The sequence below is a fragment of the Zootermopsis nevadensis genome, unplaced genomic scaffold (assembly GCF_977971745.1).
Source record: "Zootermopsis nevadensis isolate Lab colony 2312 unplaced genomic scaffold, Znev_1.0 Znev_ptg000007l, whole genome shotgun sequence".
In the NCBI taxonomy this organism is placed as follows: Eukaryota; Metazoa; Arthropoda; class Insecta; order Blattodea; family Termopsidae; genus Zootermopsis; species Zootermopsis nevadensis.
Window position 1 is genome coordinate 5,947,830 of NW_028259139.1, and position 20,699 is coordinate 5,968,528.

A 20,699-nucleotide genomic window follows, 5' to 3' on the forward strand; every position below is an offset into this window, starting at 1 on the left:
AAATCTTCGATATATTGGAATTTAGTTAATTATTATTACACAACATATGAACTTTAATTAATAATTGGATGTAAACATACCTCATTAACCATTTGTGTTTAACTGCAATCTGGAAACATTGTTTCTAGCGGCGGAGTGTAACTTTTCAAAAGTTTTAACCAAACTTTGAGCACACGAGTACAACAAAGTTTACGCAAATCAATACATTTTTTCTTCGGTTTTCAGTGTTAACCGGGCTAACACGGTCAACATGTAAGTGAACAAACCGCCGATTGGATGTTGGCTCGATCGACTGCCGAAGTTGTATAACTGTGAAGGATGACTCGATAAGGACGTGGGAAGAAATGGTCGTGGCTTATTTTAGTATACTATTCTCACATTTTCCTGGAAGGTTAGAGGCGAGCTATAATCAGGATAGCCGGTCCTGTGCACTTAATTTCTTAGGTAGACTAAGATTTTTTATTAATCTCAGACGTAAATCCCCAAAATGGATCACGACTCCCCCAATCCATGATGATTCATAATCCTCACAAATTCATGAATAATTTTAGACTTCAGACAACAGAAAATGAGTGGAGCGCGAAGCAGAAAATCTGTTAGAACTTTGCAGAAGCCTTACAAGCAACAACACAGGCTAATGCGAATGCCATGTCGATTATTTTGCTACTTTATGGTTCCATTGTATGTTAAAGTATTCGAAGCAGTACGTGAGAAAAGAAAATTAAAAAAAATATATTTCAGAGTTCTATCTGCTGCCAGATGAGCTCTGATATAAATAAAACTGAACAAATCCGTTAATACTGACGAATCTACTAGGATTCTCTACATTTGTTATCTTTACCTGGCAGTTTTATTTTTAGTCCATACCTAAAGATTAATCAAAATGAGCTTCGACAGCTTGCGACTTAAACAGACATTATAAGCCTTCATTTACAAGCAGAAGCAACTAGCTTTCTACATATTATGCAAAGTACCAAACGTAACGGGACTGACTCAGATGGAGGACAGGCGAAAATTTGTACTTCGATTGCCAGTGGCCGCTATCACTTGGTGGAGTCATTAACAAACCATACAGTGGCCGAAAGCGGCTATGCATTTTGCAGACAATCGATCTGATCATACTGAAGTAACATGCGATTTAAAACATTAATACATTCTTCGGGTTCAGGGAAGCGTGATACTAAAATCTTGCATCATGCATTGGGTTTGCAATAGCTTCGATCACAGAAACCTCTACTCTTTTCTGGTCACAGAGTTTGTGCAATCAATGACCTACTTCGAGCCAGGTGGACCACGCTTGTTTACGCAATACAACAGTAGAATGTGTCCTGCACTTGACGTTTCTGCAGTACCGTCTTGCACCTCCAAACACAGTTATCCCACAAAATTAATGGATTAAATGGAATGAAAGAATGCCCGAATCGTTTCTCGAACTACTTCAAGTTTCGACGTATTTCAACATGAGTTCATTAATATCGATTCAGGTTGGAAGTCCTTACTGCAGTTGAAACGTGGGTTGTGGTCTTGTGTACTGGGACGCCGTGTAATCTTGTGGGTGAATGCCAACTTTAAAAAAAAAATTCCATCTTCAGGGCAGAACCTGAAGCGATTGTAACCACCAGAAAAAGTGATCCACCGTTTCCATTGATCTCAACGCCGGACCCTTATTTTCAGTCATCTTAAGCCAGTTTGTAAGAAAAATTATTTCTATAGCATCCTTCCACTGACACTGTGGTATCTCCTGCCGCGTTTTCCCATGATATGAACCAAAATATTATATGCATTTATTGTTTCTTCAATGTTTTCTATATATATTCTATATTTCTTCTTAATTTAATCATCATATTATGATGATTCACTGATACATCTCAAACTATTGCCTGACTTCTAATTGAAACGTGCAAATCAAATGATACACGTCATGTTACAAGTAACTGATGCAGCCATACGGTATATATGTATCAATGCTCTCAAAGATGTCTCTGTCCGAACCAGAATTAGAACCTCCCTCCTAATTTTTGCGTAATATAAGCCACGAACCTTGGATTTATATGTCGTTAATTGTCTTTCGTTACTCGACGACTGGAGTTGGCCAACGGGACACACAGCAGCCATTAGCGTCATTTTCAATTTCTGAGGGCCAGGGTTTTTCTATCAGGCGATACAGTCGGGCAGGACAAAGCTATGGTGATTGGCTGATTGCTTACGAGGCATTTATTATCACGGAGGGTTGCGATTTTATATGATTAACCTCGTAATTAAGGACAAGACACTGAATATGAAAATAAGGAGAGCCACGTGCGGCAAAGAAATTATTTTCTTTATTCATCGTCAACGTCAGAATGACGTAATACTTCGTGTTTACTCTCGGTCACGTTAATGGATAAAGCGACCTTAATGGATATGTGGAAAATGTTTAAACGAATCTTGTTATTTGTTGAGTGTTAAGTATATTATAAAGGGAAATGATTGGCGTAGAAGGAAGAATGCATGTTACAAAATAATCAAGAATTAGAAGGAGAGTAAAAAACGCACTGCAAATATAAGACAGACTTACGAGTAAAATAAACACTGAATTCAATACACTGAGACGGTTGTACAGACGAAAAGCGATCCCAGCCGAGAAACGGACACTTTTCGTCCCGTCCGTAATTTATCACTTTAAGTATTGAACTGCATTAAGTATAAATAGAAATGCCACGAAAATTACGAAGCAAAACAATTTTTTTAAATAGTACATTTCCTCGAAAGATTGGAAGAAATAATACATTTATGAGCGGGTGCAGAACACGGCATGAAAATTTAAAATAAATCGTGAGACAAACACCGAGAACAAAGTGAACAGATGCTGGCTACATTAATATCAATGGTTAAACTGTATTATCAGACAGAAATCGGATACACGGAGAGAAAAAGTCTTAATGTTAGCACTGAAGCGCCTACAAATCCATTACTTCAACAACAGTAATTGAAAGGTCAGTACAAGGCTTCTAAACTTTTGAAATCTTGTACTGACAACATACATATAAGAGAATAAGTCAGAATGGCGCTGGGAAATTAATCAAATTAATTAAATTCCCCGTGACTGACTTTTCTGAACTGTCTGCAAACGACAGTAATTTTTCTTCGCAAAATGGCTCGTTCATCATTCTTTGACGCCCACAGTATATCGGCCAAATCGACAAAAACTGGATCGCTACCCTCAGCCAACATGAGAGACATAATCTTAAACACAGAAAAGTGCGGTATGTAACTTTGCCCGTGACGGACAGCAGAACGTCGCTTGCCTGTCGCGTCTATTAGAGACTATCATCACTAAAGAAGATGGGGCTTACATGTACTATTGATATTCCAATATACCTAGCATGTCTTTCCAAAAACACTGGATCCCATAGCATTTTCGTCTGAGATCTCTTCATGTAAATAAAGATTTCAGATACCCTCAACCCACAAAAATAACAAATGTGGTTCAGCAAATTCAGAAATAAAAAATAATATCATTATTCACCGTCGTCACTATCTCGTTTGTAAAATAATATTAATAATAAAAATCTCATTATCATTTTTTGTTTGAAACATTTATTGATAATTGTGCCTATATTTAAATACAAATATGAAATAACTAATAACTTAACGACTTTTCATGACTTCATGATTTGCTTTGTTAATGACAGAATTTATTACTCTGTGCCGACAACAAATAATTTTCCAAAACTTGTTTTTCCCCTTAAATGAGTATCTTCAATAAACGAATGGCCTACACAGACCAATCAGGAATATAAAATTTCAAAGAACGGGGTTGGAAATTCTCAGACGCGTGTGTTGGTAACGATCAACGAAGGTAGGAGACATCTTGCAGCAAATTTACCTGCGGTAAGACAGTGGCTCAAGAACAAATCCACGAAATGATAGAGATCTCTGACCTCGTAAATAAACTTTCTTCAAAGCAACGAGTTATGCTATCTGGTGTTTCTCCATAGCAAAACTCTAATGTAACTGGGTAGGGGGTTGAAGCAATAAATGAAAGGGGCCCCCAACACCCACCCCCTCCACCCTTACATTATCGGTAATTCATAAAATACTGGGACATGAGAATTATAGATTCAGCATGAAAGAACAGGAAAACGGTGGGTAAACGTGTTTTGAATCGAAATGCGTCTATAAACATTCGACAATAGTTAAATAAGTATGGCATCAACAAACATGTTTCAAATGTGCGTCTTTATTAAATTCTTATCTTCTTGATATGTTTGTACTCAGTACATCTCTTACATACAAGTAACAGCTTTTAATCTTAAGAATGTACATGTAATATAATGAAAATACCGAGGGAATATTTTATCACTTTTTGCACTTTACCGCTGTACAAGGGAATTAATTTCAGAATTCAATAAATCTAAAGTGCAAGGGCCCAGTTGCTAATTATATTTATAGAGAAGGAATGGGTAAAATCCTGATGAATATCTTTGAATCGAATTACTGTAAATACAAATGTTCTTGGGTTCAGGGACAATAATTTTTAATACGATAGTGAATGATACGTACCGAATTATCAGGCCTGTGATAACCTTTCGGGCAAGAAATATTGATAAGAAATGTACGTAATTGTCTAATTTCCTTGCAGTAAAACTGCGAACATTTCACTTGTAGTATGAACGATAACTTTACATAATTGCTTTAACACGCACATCAGACTTTACGATAACAAGTTGTTTAGTAAGATAACTGCGTTAAAATGATCCTCCATATGCAAAACAAATTCAATTCCGACATGACATTCACTTACCCCTGTAACACTGACTTGTTTTTCGTATATAAACAAGTCAATGCGACAAGAAATTGATTTATGACACCACAGCAATAGCAAACAGGAAGTTTATGACTGATACGGATTATTCTACAGAACTCAGAGCACAGAATTTGATAATAGGTTGGAAGATTGTTTGAAGACTCTGTATCAACTGTAAATGACAAGAAATGATGACAAGAATAGAACTGCCCGGGCAGAAGATACACACGGAAGATCAGTGTATTTAAGTTCCACGTCCAATTACAAATCTTTTCTTTCTCAATAATCGCGATAATAAACGAACTTTACAAAGCTCTTCGTATGCTTAAATAGTGCGCCATGAAGGCATATAGGAAGACTACCTCGGCAAGATTTGTAGGTGAGTAACATGGTTTTTCTCAGGCCAATACGACGTTTCGCTCCGAAAACTCAATAGGGAGACTTGTCAGTCAATTTTTGTTGGGCAAAAAATAAATCAAGCGAAAAATAACTATCGTGTTTGCTAGTGTTTTCAGGTTTTCAAGAAAGTGAGTTTTGTGGACTCATGTAGTTTTGCCAATGACCGACTGGTTCATATCACATAATTGATTTTGGAGAATTCTTCTACTCCAGTGCACTTACCTGCGGCACTCGTTCGGCCCGCCATATTTGCATTCCTTTCACTGCACTGAATCGTGTATAGTCGTCCCATATAGAAAATAAATCATAAATACCAAAGTATATATAACAGAACGGGAATGTGTTTCGGTCTTTGTAAATTATCTCGAAACAATGTTAAGAGAAACATTTTACGTGTGTTTACAATATGAATCACTAGCAAGTCTGTTTTAGCAAGGATTGTTCCAGACATAAACTAATGCAACATAGCAGTTCCATCATCCACGGTTCCATGAAACATGTGAACGAGGCGTTAAATGTCTCGCAAAATATCAACATCTGTTTCTTACCCATAAAATACCTATGGCAATGTGCTGGATAATAAACGTGTTGCCAGAATATCCATCTTGGAAACACGTGGTGCTTGTGGTTAAACGTCTCTCAAGAGAGAAACATGTTAAAAGTTTGGCCTTACACGACCATGAAGTGTGGTCTGTCACACAGTAAACAGAACCATGAAACACAAAGAAAAGTTCTGTCAATACCATCATGCGGAAGGCAATTTGACGTACAGCCGTGTAATGTGTGTAAAGCCACTAGTTATCATTACCAGAAGCTTTTTGTGGCAAATTACAACACGTAAGAAGGGCCCTAACTTAAAAAACTAACGATTTGCGGACCCATGTTTCTTTGAAATTATGTCATTGTTTCTGGATGTACAACTCGCCATTAAAACGTCCGTTAGTCAGTTAAGAGTGTACACGCATGCAGTTCCATCACAAAAGAGCCCAGAAACTTCGTTTAAAATACAACTGGACATCAATCGCACATATTTCCTATAACAGAATAGTTTATCCAGCATTTGTATTCGACATCGATCCATCCATGAGCATGGTATAATTATTCTTGTTAAATGTGTTTTTCTTTCAAATGTGAAATAAAAAAAACCCTGTATGATTACGAACCACGTGATCCTTCGCCTAGTAAACAGAGAACCTGTATTGAGCAGATTATATTTCAATATCATGTCAGCAGGATTTTATAAAATTAATGCAAGAATTTTTTACACGTATAATGTTGAACAATGATATTTTAACAGAATGTGGATTGCATTATGGTATTCATAAATGTATTCATACGTATATGACAGTAATCAGAATTATTCCATTAAATTACAAGAGAATCAGTGTTCAGCATTTACTATAATCCGATATGTTCAGAAAGCGTTAGGTTCGTTCCAGTATATTTAAACGAATTTATTATAAATCCCTCACAAATATTTGCCCAACACATGCTCAGTTTTAACAGTACAAAGCAAGATAATATTGAATTACCTTCACTTACATTTTTGTCTATAATAATATCATCGGAAATATATAAGTTAATCGAAGATATAGAATGTGATTGATCTAACGGTGATATTAAAAGAGGGGTATATTTTTAATATTTTAAAAACAAGCGCACGCATACAAATACACAGGAAAGTCATAATATAAAAACTCTTTAGTCATCTCTGTCTGTGGAATTACCAGAAGAGGTGAGATGCGAAGAATATTTGAGAAATAAAAATTGTTCAGAACTTTGTGGCTGGAAAACCGAATATTAAAAATTAATTTTCGAGACCTAGGTGGATAATATTAAAATCGATCTTTGAGAAATACGATGCGATTATGTGAATTATACTCAACTGGCTCACTTGAAATCCTTTATGAAAGCGACTCTTTACCTTCTGGTTTCATAAAAAGGGAGAATTTCTTGATCACACGAAGACTCTCTAACTGAGAATTTCTTTAAGTAATATAATTAAATGACGTTATATTAAACACTGAACAATTATAACAACTGTAAACAATGGTTCTAAACTTGCTGAGTTCACACTATATTTTAGGCCCTTCATAAAGCACATTTCATAAATGACCTACTAGTACTAAAAAAAATACACGATGACTCACTGAAAATGAAATAAATTCTCTGTTGATTAAAACACAGACTGTGGATTACCTTTTAAAGTATTTCATATTCTGTTATTTCATAAAGAGGATAAATCTTCCGGCAAAATGAACGTTGAACGAAGTATTTCGTAAGAGAGTCCAATGAATCTTAGCTTTCTCGATCGGAAACGAAGAGCCCTTGGCTAAAGATTATTGGTTTGTTTCCCCTGGGGAGTTTACAGAGCGTGACAGACGAGGACCCAAGCAAGAGGCACGTACAGATCGGACTCAATGGTGCTTCTGATTAGAAGAGTCAGATGGGTAGAACTGATCAGGACAATAATTACTCCTGCTCAATAATTAACGGAATCATCCTCTAACATTCATTATTCTTAACACATTGCATCTATCACAACATTTTATTTAGTCTTTCTTCGAGTAACAGAGAAGCACAACTGGTTGTCAAAAGTTAACTAAAATTCTATCTTCCTAAAGTTGAAATAAAAATTCATTTTGAGAGTGGCTGGGTGAGATATCAGGTTCTCACGGCTATATTCTGGGTTGTTTGCTTCGTGTAGTATAGTAAAAGTTTACCGACGTTTCGGAGATGTTTCCTGCCTCCATCATCGGGGTGATAAGTGACTTTCATGTGATTCGTGTTGGAATACTGATTACGGCGATGTTCTGTGGAGTGTCTTAGCTTATAAATATCAGTCACAGACAATACATGGATGGCTTCAATGACTGCATATCTACGCAGACAGAAATCAATCATCAACTCTGGTAGATATTAAAATTCCGTACAGGGAACAAAACGTCATGAAAGGGGGGGAAAGCTGAACTATAAAGCAGATGCCTGCGTAGTTTTCCGTTTTTAGCGGCTATTGAAACGAATCTGCATTCTTGAAACGTGCGGTATTAAACAAGAGTTTTCGTAATGACAACCAACCGAAGTCCTGGAAAGTGAAATGAAAAGCCAAACGCCTCACAGCGACAGCCAACTGAAGCGATGAAAAAATCTCATTAATGTTAGCTTTTTTACCAGATACCGGCTTTTACGTCGTGAACAAGGCAGACCAACCAGCGATTCGTTATTGAAACTGACCGTTTAAATAACGAAAACTGAATAAAAATGAACGCGTCCCTACAAAATTTAGTTTCCCAGATTTTATAAAAATTGACCCAGTGGTTTGAATCCTGTTTCATATGGACAGCTGTCTGTTGGTTTTCGTGACTGAAATAGATTGTAACATAGGCTCTGACTTATCCAATTACAATGTCTGTCGAAACGTCGGGCAATTCTCAACATTCGATGCAGTTTACACCCGAAAGCCGAAGTTACACATTAAAACAAGAGTAATTTTTGGAAATTATTTTCTTTCGAAAGGCACTGAAAATAGTAAAGACATTAGACGCGAAAAAGTTGCCATCCAAAAGAGAAAAATTTACCGCTAGCTATTTTTTATTTCCCAGGCCAGTATTTTGAAGTTGGTACACAGCACATGACATCGTGTAACTTAACGGAAGGTAGTGTTCTCAATTTCCTGTAATAAGACGTCGGAGTCACGTCAGCAAACTAATGAGCAAACTCGTCCATATCAGTAACGCACGTGCCAAAATCCTGCTGACGTTATAAGATCTGCTCGTGACATGTCAGGCATCGTAAGAAGTGACCGAACCCCCGATCCCATCATAACCTGGAGCCAGTCGGTATTGTTGTTCTGAGTTGTCACGCTATGTGGGCTCGTAGGTGGATATCTACGTCACGCTGGAACATGCTCCCTCAATCTTCAAGGCTGAATATAAAGATTATATTTCTTTCTTCAAAACGCTGGTTTCCACCTACGAGTTTGCACGAGGGCTATGGAGTCGGTAGTAAAATCTCCGACTCCGGGTTCGACGCCGACTCCGATCCCGACTCCTTCATAAAAGCTCAATATGTATAAATAAGGGTAAACCTACTAAAATGACAAATGGCACCATAAGAGATTTCATCATCCCCACGTGAATCATCATCCTACATTTTAGACTTATAACTAACTAACTAACTAACTAGATGGCTTACCGAACCCGAAGGTTCATCACCGAATTAACCAAAGCCCTCCACCGGACCCTGTCCTGGGCCAACAAACTCCAGTCTCCTTCAACTCCTATCTCCCATAGATCCCGCCTGAGATTATCCTCCCATCTACGTCTAGGTCTCCCCAGCGGTCTCTTCCCTTCAGGTTTCCCAACCAGTACCCGGTGCACACCTCTTGTCCCATCCATGCGCGCTACATGTCCCGCCCATCTCACTCTTCTCGACTTAATCACCCTCACAATACTGGGGGAGCAGTACAGATTTTTAAGCTCGTCATTGTGCAGTTTTCTCCACGCCCCATCGTCTTCCCTCTTAGGCCCAAATATCCTCCTCAACACCCGATTCTCAAACACCTGCAATCTGTGTTCCTCCCTCTGAGTGAGAGACCATGTTTCGCACCCATACAAAACAACAGGCAAGATTATTGTTTTGTATACTTTAATTTTCAGGTTCTTAGAAATCAGACGGGAAGACAAAATATTTTGGACTGAGAAGTAGCAAGCATTTCCGGAATTTAGTCTCCTCCTAACTTCCTCACTTATACTTATAACCTATATTTAAATATTATTGCAGAAATCGGTTGATTTGTAGACCCTTCGTATTCTTAAGGCACCGGAGCCAAAGTTACAAAGCATTATTCCCACACCATGGGGCTCAATAAGCGTGAGGCCGCCGACGGCTCACACGGTAGAGAAATTGTTCTTAAGATTTCATATCGAGGTCGGAGTCGGTACATTTTTACCGACTCCGACTCCACCTAAAGTTGCTTCGACTCCGACTCCACAACCCTGGTTTGCACAGCGTGGTAATCCAGAAAAACATCGATATTTTCAGCGCCGTGAGAACCTGAAATCTCACACTCTGATACCTGTTCGTATTGATCAATATTTGTAAACTCCTGATGGCTGTGGAATACTTTAACATGTAGGTAAGTTAGAGAAACTTTTCTGTCTTTAATAAGCTTCAAAATGTAACTGACATGACTTTAATTACAGTACACAGTTTTTCGTTGTGTGTTTCCTCATGTTTCTGTTTTCTAATATGTTGGCAACATTAGCTACTCCAGATGGCTTATTGCCCTCCCCTCCAAATATCACCCAAATGCACTTTCCAATAAAAGTAAAAATTCTCTGCTTCGTGGTTTCAATTAACTGTTTCATGTTGCAAAAGGACCGTTCTAAACGTACCAGATAATTCTGATTATCTGAATTCTTAGATTCGAGGCAGTATCAAACCTTAAGGTGGCATTATTTCGCACAAATGCCTTGTTCAAACAAAACTGTCGTGCATGAAATTTACTGACGTACATATCATATAAATAAATTACAGTTGAGTAAGCATTTTCGGTAAAGTGAAATTGCGAAGGACTTACGGAGATAAGCGACCACTCATTTTAGAGCTAACGTCGCCCTAGAGACGGGAAAAATTGAATTTATGAGAAAGCGCTCATAGTAGCTGAATTTACCCTATTAAACCACATGTATCTGAGGGCATATTTGTTGGTGGGTTACCTTAGCAACGCATTTTCAAATATTAACATGCAACAACCAGTTTAGCCACGTAGTAATAGAACAATGAAGCAAGCCTGCGGGTATCTGGTAGCTAACGATGGACGAACAGTCTTTTCGTGTAGCCTGTTATTTCAATAGGCTACCTGTATATGTGATTTGTAGCTATTGTTTACCGTCGAATTCGAATTTGTTCATAAATATTTGGAATTCTTCCTTCATAAGTTGCCATTTACTCTTGGCTACATAATCAGCGTGATTATTTTCTCAATTATTTAATTAATATAATCAATTGCAGACTAATTTTCTTAATTAGGAAGGTTGTGCTCGTAAGTTGTTCTACGATATAAATAAACTATGTTACTGACTAAATTTGGGCAAATAAAACATCATTTATCAGGCCCATAACAACATTTTAAACTTTATTTTTCCGACTGCATTATTTAATCCGGGGTTGTTCTGTTATTTTTAGAGTGGATTAGGGCCGACTCTCAAATCAGTTATAGTTGGCATGAAGCCAGTAATAATGTGTTGCGTTCCTTTGATTTCAAACGACGTTTCCTTAGTAGAATTAAATTAGCTACGTAGAAACACAAATAGCATTTTTAAATTGTTATGTCCATTACCATTCCGTGTTGAATCATTAACGTCAGTCGGAAAGATTAACCTGTTTCTTGTTTGGGGAGTACTAAAATTCAAATAAGCGTCCTAAATTAAGTTCACATGGAGACAAACAATAGACCAAACAACAATGAAAAAATTGCCTGAATAGTTTTCCAACCAGGGATTTGTATCCAATGCAAAATAACTATTGTCGCCAGGAGACGTTCGCAGTTCGCTTCCCGTTCGTTCAATAAAGCCATTAGCAATGCGCCATGTGAACGGTCACACATCACACACCAAGAGAACTAACTTGAAATACAAAAACATTGACTTTGGCCCGCATGCTTTCTACAACTGATAATTTCTCGGTCCTCATTTCCTTTAACGTTACGTTTCTGAACCCGCGAATTAAAATCTATTTAAATACGATCCCTCTGAAATCCACTGCAACCTTCCGGAAAATATAATAGCAAAGCAAAGCGGAGCAGAACGGAAACATTTGGATGGACATTTTGTTTTCCAACCAGACGTTGTATTAATTAATTCGTTTATTTAACGAAGCTGTCGGTAGCTTAGAATAAAAAGCGTTCAATAATAAGATGATTAATGAATAATAAATTAGAAAGTGTGTGAAACAAAGCGGCCATGGCCTAATTTAAGGGGTTACCCAGGCATTTGTTTGAGAAAAAATTACTTAAGCCGCTTCAGAGCGAAAGTCGTGACATACTCTTATCTCGAGAATTAATAAAATCCTCTCTGGCTATCATCCCAAGAGGATTTTATTAATTCGGTTCGTCGTGAAAGTTTTAGATCATACACCATATTGAAAAGCTAATAGCCGCTCATAAGGTCAAGAAATCATATGGAGTACGAAGATTCATTATCGTCCACAGGAGTCCATATTTTTTTCCCTGTCTTGAGGTAAATGAATCAAGACAATGCTTTCAAATCTCGTTTCTTTAGAGCTCATTTTAATATTTTTCATCATATACTCTCTTTCAGTTTTACGATTAAAATTTTGTACGAGCCTTTTCCCACTCATGAAAATTCTTTACCAATTATTAACAATAATAGGTCTAATTCTCTAGTGTGAGGGCCCGTTAAAAGATCAGTTGTGCTTAATAAGACTTATCTTCCTTCCACAGGGACTGAGCAGGGAGGATTCCTAGCGCCAACCGACACAAACATGTCAACCCACGACATAAGAAAACCTTCGAAATGCAGGTGCGTATCCACAGATCGAGGCCGACACGAAGTGTGGAACAAGTGCGAAGCGGTTCTGGAAATCTGATTGCTACTTAAATTATTCTCAGCAGATTTGTATGTATTTTATATGAGATTTAATTCGATATTTTTCAAACAATAAGTGAGTAAAACGAACTATAAGTTTCTTGTGGTGCTGAAGATGTTGACGTTCTTATTCTGTGCTGTGACGCTTGAGGACTTGTAAGTGGATAGCAGCGTTTCGGAGGATCATACTACTGTCATCTTCAGGAGTCAAAGTTTCGGAGGAACACACAGACTCTATGTTATTTTGATGTTAGACGGACCTTTTTTGAAGTCCCGTATAATATTTTATTGGATAACCTTAATAGTTCTGAACAATATCTTCCTTCGCTCGCGTCTTAGAAAAGTCTTCCCAAGCCAATTATGTGTTATCTGGAGTACACCAAGGTTCTAACTTGGGCCGTCTTGTTTGATAATTTTATTAACGACCTTTGAGCTATAATTTGCTGATGAGTTAAAAATATGTCAACATATGACTTTTCACATTCAGTGTGAATTTAGACAAGGCCATTCAGCAAGGCGCTCTATTGCTACAAATTTGTGGATTTTTGGCCATTTTATTTAAAAAACAATAAAAACTTTTGGGAAACTTTATGTATGCTGTATTCATTTATCAGTTTTTTTCTGTCACAGACTCTGAGGTGCTGAAAAACGCTATAAAGGAACTTAAATACTATAATTGAATTATCGTTTATATTATCACCACTCAATGATAGGATTATACGCGAAAGATAAATATGAACTGAATTTAATTAATCCCTGTTATCAACTTTAATACGTAAACTTAATCAGTATGATATGGGACACGTTAAATAAAACACATGTAAATATTGACATGATACCTTCAGAAGTTAATAAAATAAAATATTAATTATAATAACAGCCTGTCTTGGTTCTGTAACTAAACCACTTGCAATATCAGAGCAAAATGTCGGGCCCATTTAGGTAACTTACAGTGCCCAAATTTAAAGTTTTCACGACGTTTTTAGTAATATGATGACTTTCGGGTTGTCAGCCGCGTCGGTTGAGCTGGTGAAGAAACCGCCGACGTTTCGATAACCATGCTGTTCTCAGCCTCAGGGCATAAACTGGAATCCAAATGTCACTTCTCGTCTCCTTGGCTGGAACGAGACACTAATTCGCAGATGATATTATAATCGAATCGCAGCGAAAGCATTAATTTATCAACTGTAAATACGCAGTCGACATTTTAGTATAACAAATATCATTATTATACATAATTTTATGATTATATATTAATTGACGCTAAAGCAGCTCCTACCACAGATATCCGTGCGCCCACCGCGTTGTTATTATCGACTGCAAGAAATTACATCATGGAGGCTACAGTGGTCACCAGTGGCACAGCGTTCATCTGGCCGACATCAGCTGTTTCGGAAGCCATCAAGTGCGTGCATCTTTGTATCGCATTCTGCCGATTTCTTATACTTGTCATTCAGTGCAAAAATTGCCTACATCTGGTGTCTATGTTTTTTTAAAAAAAGTATTTCGCCTTTAACAGTCCCGTCAACGAGTATGCATTTCATTAAACAAATGGCCCACTACGAAAAATCTAATTAAGGATATCCGGTCTACGGGCCAAGATTTGAACCCATGACCTCCCGAATACGAAGGAGAAATACTAACCACTCGACATTGACGTCCGATAACAACGACAGTAAGAACAATCAAAAGTTTCGTCTTTCATTCGAAATTAATGTTATTTGTATAAACTATTATCGCTGTCGTAAACCTTGGTGCTTGATTATCGAAACCAGATTTCATCCAAATCCACATGATGGTTTCCTACAGAAGACAGGGGTAAACACACCTTATTTATTTATTTAGTTTTAGTCATGTTATCCGCTCAATACAAAGAACACATACAAGTGACAAGGTGTCTCAGGAATACAGCACTGTCCATTGATGTAATAGCCAAGGAGTAACGTGGCTATTACATTAAATAGGAAATGGACAAAGAATGAACGCGAGGGTTTAAAGGATTGTGCCTGTAGTTCGTTAACACCCTATGCACAATAACCATGACGTGGAGCTCTCTCCATAATAGAAATATATCATAACCGGTATGGGTAAGACGTCACAATGACGCACGAAGGTTCTAATGGACAACTCTTCCCAGTAACAGCCTGCCCCTCCTGTCGTGTGTTGACCTAAACCCCGCGTGTGGTTCAAAGAAACTAATTTGCATATACGAGCTGAGGAATCGTGTTAACACATGCTTCAGAAATAAACTTAAAGTGTTGTTAGGCTGAGAAATCTCACAACTGAGGGTTTCGGAAGGGCTGATGAACTGGACCTATGGAATAAGACATTTCGAAAACAAATCACAGGGTCTGGCAGGGACTGAATGAATTAAAGTTGTAAGCTTCTAGCCACTTGGCTTCATTGAATACAAGATTCGTTACATCGTCTGTGTGTCCACTTTCAGTTATGTCCTCTTGAGAACATGAAATTTATCCTAAGATCTGTCGTAATTTTACCCAGCCATTCCATTCGAATTCCAACAAAGTTCCGTAAAGCAGGTCATGGACTCTTCCACCTCATTCACATTCATTTCATTATACATAATCATCGATACTAAACATCCTGTGTAATTGAACTGTCTGCGAACTAAAAATATCCTTTCAATGTCGCCATCCTTTGTAAATCATGTAACTTTTCATTCGCTACTACAGACAGAACAGAGCCTACATGGAGTACACATTGTCGTTAAAGAACTCCGAAAGAGGACATCTGTCATCAGGATGTTTGCATTATTGCTGAATCATTAGCTCGTTGCATTTATCCTAGAGGTAAATCAGTGCGCCATGTAACAAACCAGTCATCTCATTACAATACTCCCGCCGAGCGCCGTTCCTTTGTCTGCGTCAGTGTATTTATATCCCTGGACATTGATTTGAAAATCTGAAAGTTCTTTTTGTTGCGATGTGAACAGCAAACAGGACACAGAATATGAGCAGTCAAATGAGATTCACAGAAGAAAAATAAATGACAACAAAGTGAATTTATGATATTTAGCTCGCATATACGAGGAATGTACAGAGATTTAATTAAACTTCTGACTTCGCATCGCAGTAGCACACGAAGCCCATGTGTCGCATTGTTTATACTCAGCACTGTACTAGTTTATAAATCATCGTAGAGGGAACTAATTCAAACCGTCAGGCAATCAGCTAAAACTATTTCGGCATTAGAACTCTGCAATCCTTTGAAATAAATGCACGTGTGAAATTTAATCTGGAATGGCTTCTCGCTATAAATAAATCCATCGTGACCCAATCTGTTTTATCTCCCTCCTGTCGTAGATTGAATAATCGGTGTCTCGAACGAGAAACGGTCACACAGACTGTAGTATGTCGCCCTTTCGCGAGCATCCATTTGTGCAGAACATTCCCCAAATGATATATACACACAAGATCAGTGTATTCCATTTTATAATGTTTATACGTATTTTGGGGGCATTCTGTATATGATTTTGCAGGGTCGTCTGTCAGATTCTGACATACTGATCTTGAATGAGCCTACCTATCAGGTCGACCAATATGGCCGTGGGGAGGGGGAAAGATTGGCAATATTGTTTGCCAACGCACTTTGTGTGTACAAGACTGAAACTTACGCTACTGAACAGTAGAGATAATACATGGCATTAGTTCATATTATTTACCTTTTATTTCGCTAAATAATGCGCATGCAGACAAATATTTCGCGGGCTGTAATGAAAATCTGCACGTCGTACAACAAATTTTGATCCTGACAAATTTAAATTTCAGTGTGAAACGAGCATTGTTATGGGTCTGCCCTTTATACGACCATTTCATGCATTTTGTGAAAAGAACGCAGTTCGACTGCACATCTGCCCTCCAGAAATAAAATAGGACGTAACTGACAAGGTTGGTGGCGCAAAAAGTGATATTGCATTTGAAGTTCTCTTCTTCGCCACAATCAGTGACTCTAATTTATGCAGACAGCAAAACAAGACTGCAACAGAACGGAATTGTTTCATTGCCTGGCTTCACAAGCGGGCTCACATCTGGCAGTAACAAATTTATCGATCCATAAAACGATGGAACGATTAGTGTTGAATATTCCCTACAATAAATATTATTCAAAAGGACAAATGATAATATTTCTGTCCTTGGTTCGACTATTCGACTTCTTGCTCGTCATTGATTTGCATTTATTGCCATTTTCAATGCTTAAGCCGTTTTACCAGTTCTTCTTTTTTTGACCTTGGGAATCCGTCTATGTGTGTGTCTGTCGCGTTCCTCAGTCATCCCTTAGGAACTAGACCACCCTATAGCTTCCCTAAGGGGCTAAGCGAATTCATGGGGGTTGCACCCCAGGTCTTGTCTCCGTGGGGTTCTTTCCCCCTCCCCGGGCCTTTGCCCCTGAGCTTGCCGTACTTTTGAGCTTCACAACAACTACAATAATTCCGTGTTTCGCGAAATTATTATTTACGAAGAGCCTTTTATTACGTGGAAGGAGGGTGGGAGGGAGGCCAACAGAGGTATGTACACTAAAGTGTGAGAAATTCAAACCATTTTATACAAAACACCCGTCTCAAAAAAAAATCGGGGAAAAGATGTTTCTCAGGCTTTGTATGATTCCAAAATTCAACATATTCGTCTCCACCCAGTTAATTTTGTCCCCATGACACTGATTTTCTACACCCCTGGAGTAAGTATAAACAGCACCTTGTAACTATCTGTAAACGTATTATATGACGTCATTTCCGGTTGCTAAAGTGTGAACATGTAGTTCGCAACTTCACTTTCCGTTTCAGCAGCGACACAAGGTCGTTTTTATTTTCTTTAACAAGAACCAGCCACCAACAAACAGTCTGCGCATATATAGATCGCCGTGCTGGGGTGGAAGTAGCTGTGCTAATGGCCCTCTTGCATAAGAGGTAAACGTCACAAGAACGCAGAACGAGGCCGGGCGGAGTAATTGTCCCACGCGTCGAAACGCAGGTGATCGTAATAGGCTACGGATTCGTTCAGAAAAGACTATTGACCTATGAACTGCATGCAAACGGCTACATAAGCGACTCCGTATGTTTGCATTCAGTTAATTTTGTACGTTGGTTCAACTGTTGCTGACATGTAACCTCGAATGAGACACGATATGATAATTAGCATGACGCTTTAGGAGAGGCGCGAACATACAGCCGTGGCCAATCTGAACAGTCAGTTGAGAAATGAGGCAAAACACTAAATGTTTCAGCCAAAAAGACTATGCTTATTTCAAACAAAGGTTATATACGTTGTTATAAAAATGACTTTTATTGCCTTGCCCCATCTTACGTTATGTTTGTTTACTTTACACGGTTATCCTCTTAGCCATCTAGTGGGTATAATCAAAGTAAATCTTCCCAAAAACTCAGAAAAATGAGGGAAGGCATACAGCATTGAATAAAATCAAGAGTATGCCCACCTAAAACACTATTTTGATTAAAATCATTCGGTATTTTTATCTATTTTCTGTAGGCCTGAAATATCTGAGAGAGTAGATTTATATAATTCAGCGTAGGTAATCCTCTTGCCACTATTTGTAATTCTACCATGGGGTGCCATAACACAAGACGAATTAACTAACCTCATGCTGTAACTGACAAATTTGCAGTAACAATGACCTAACCCACAAAATTGGTAAAATGAAAACACTGCAATCTTACTTTCACTCCTCACTTCTAGAAAGAGGCTGTTACAGATACATATGGTTTGTAACCATTAAAATGGTGTCTTTCAGAATCTTGCAAAAATGAGATAAACCATGTACAGCTCTATCTCTGTTTTCTCAGTTTTAGTAAAGTGTGGGTTAGCCCACTTTTTCTCCGAGGATATTAAATTTGTGAAGTCTGGTCAATAATGAGTCTGTTATTTGTAGTAGATGATACTAAAATTAAAAATATTCTGTACCTTTCATTTACAACGTCACTGCCTGCATTAGGTTTCACCAAGCGTCTGGAAACTTCCATGAGTATACGCACAACTTTATAACACTTCAGTTTATTTATAAATAAGCACTTCAGAAACGATAATAACCTACAAACAAAAACTATTTGCACTAAAGTTACTTCGTGTTAAATACTTTATATAATTTTGAAACTTGTTTAATTATAAATCAAACGGATAAGTCACACACGTCTTCTTCTAAGTTTCACGAACTCGAAACGTAGTATGATAATAAAATGTAACTTTTTTGCGTGTAATAGTTGATGATCAGAGATGAGCAATTGGTTGGAAGAACTTTGACTGCGTAATTTGTCATACTATCACAGGGTAGGAACAATGACCTTCAGAACGGAACGTCCGAAAATGCACTGTAATTTTTATACAGTTCTGCCTATAAGAATTTACCAATGAAGATTTCATATGACATAATACAATTTGAATGATTTTTGTTATAAATATTATATTATAATATACGAACAACGGGAAAGTTGCTTTTCGTTTAGAACTATAGGTTCAATGAAATACGCGAGATACAGAAACAAAAAGTCACTAGTAGAACCCGCGGAAACTGCCCTTTTATTTAAAAATAATAACTGAGAACCGGACTGATGCGTATTTATTTCCATTTTTGCCTCTAGAAACACTAGCACACTTCCACTATGGCAATAATAATCGCAAGAAACTACACGCATTGAAAAAGAACTGTAGGTTATGGCAATTATTTGCCAGACGTTGGAAGCATTGGTTTGTCGGTCAGTCATGCAAACTCCTCCAAAATTCCACAACAGGGTTATTATGGCCACGATTATAATAATGAATAATACACACATACAAAGTTTCTTATTATATTTATAACGCATATTCATTAATAAAGGATCCATAAAATGAAATACCAGCCACGGTGATCCAGCGGTTAGAAAGCTGGCCTTGTAATCCTGGGGTCTCGGGTTCGATTCCCGGCGGTGCCCGAATTTATAACTTGTGTTGGGCATGGCCGTGGTCTAGGCAACACGGAGTTTTCCTCCGGGGGCTTCCCCGGTTTCTCCGTGGCATCCCAACAATTACTCCATCCACAGAAGAAGGCAATGGCAAACCACTTCTGGATCATCTGCCAAGAACGTATATGAACAGGTCCCAGTCCGAGAAAAGGATGGAAGGATCCTGTTCATATGGACCTGTCGTCAGACAGAACACTTTAAAAAAAATTAAATCTGAGAAACCTTAACCATCGTCTTGTTTGCAGATTACCAACTGTTGCTATCAGAAAAGGTTGTCGACAAACGGCCACTAAATTGAGCTATGAAGGAAAATACTGTTAAAATTTGTAGTGGAGAACCAAAAATAAATACTGTGCCTGGACGCAATTAATAGTATGCAAATGTTAATACAAGGTGACGTTACTAAACAGGGGTTTTAATTTTCGTGCACTGACTGCAAAATGTCAAATGATGACAAGAATACGTAATTCAGTAACTCCTTCTAATTTGGTAATAGTAACTCTTCGACTTCTCTTACCTTCGCAGGAAAAAAAGATTGACAAATCTGGAAGTGTTTGTTCCTTCTTGCCGAAGTACTGGACCCATTCTAAAGATAGAAATCCCATGTTAAATATTATGCTTAAGATGTTTACGTTTATGGTCAGGATCCGGGAAGTAAAAAAATAATGAGATGAAACTAGATGGTGGACGTGACTGAAAACCAACCTTCACTGCAGGAAGAAATCATACGATATCACTGGCGAATGTTTCCGTTTTCGCCTGAGTGTTTCTTAAAATAAACTCTTCTAATATAAGTAAATTTATTTGTTAAAAAATTACGCTGTTGGAACTGATATTGTAGAAAACTTATTTCTTATATCATCCACTGAAACACAATAATTATAGGCGTTTCGCATGGACTGCGAATTCTAGAACAGACAATGGATAAACA

General features: G+C 37.8%; 1 protein-coding gene across 2 annotated transcripts in view; it reads left to right on the forward strand.

Moving 5' to 3' along the window:
* Positions 1 to 20,699, forward strand: part of LOC110828888 (uncharacterized) — a 40,245-nt gene that overhangs the window by 11,154 nt on the left and 8,392 nt on the right. For both annotated transcript variants that reach the window (XM_022062031.2, XM_022062040.2), the window contains exon 2: positions 12,654 to 12,732. In XM_022062031.2, coding sequence (XP_021917723.1) covers positions 12,654 to 12,732 — 79 coding nt within the window. The remainder of the gene's footprint in view (positions 1 to 12,653; positions 12,733 to 20,699) is intronic.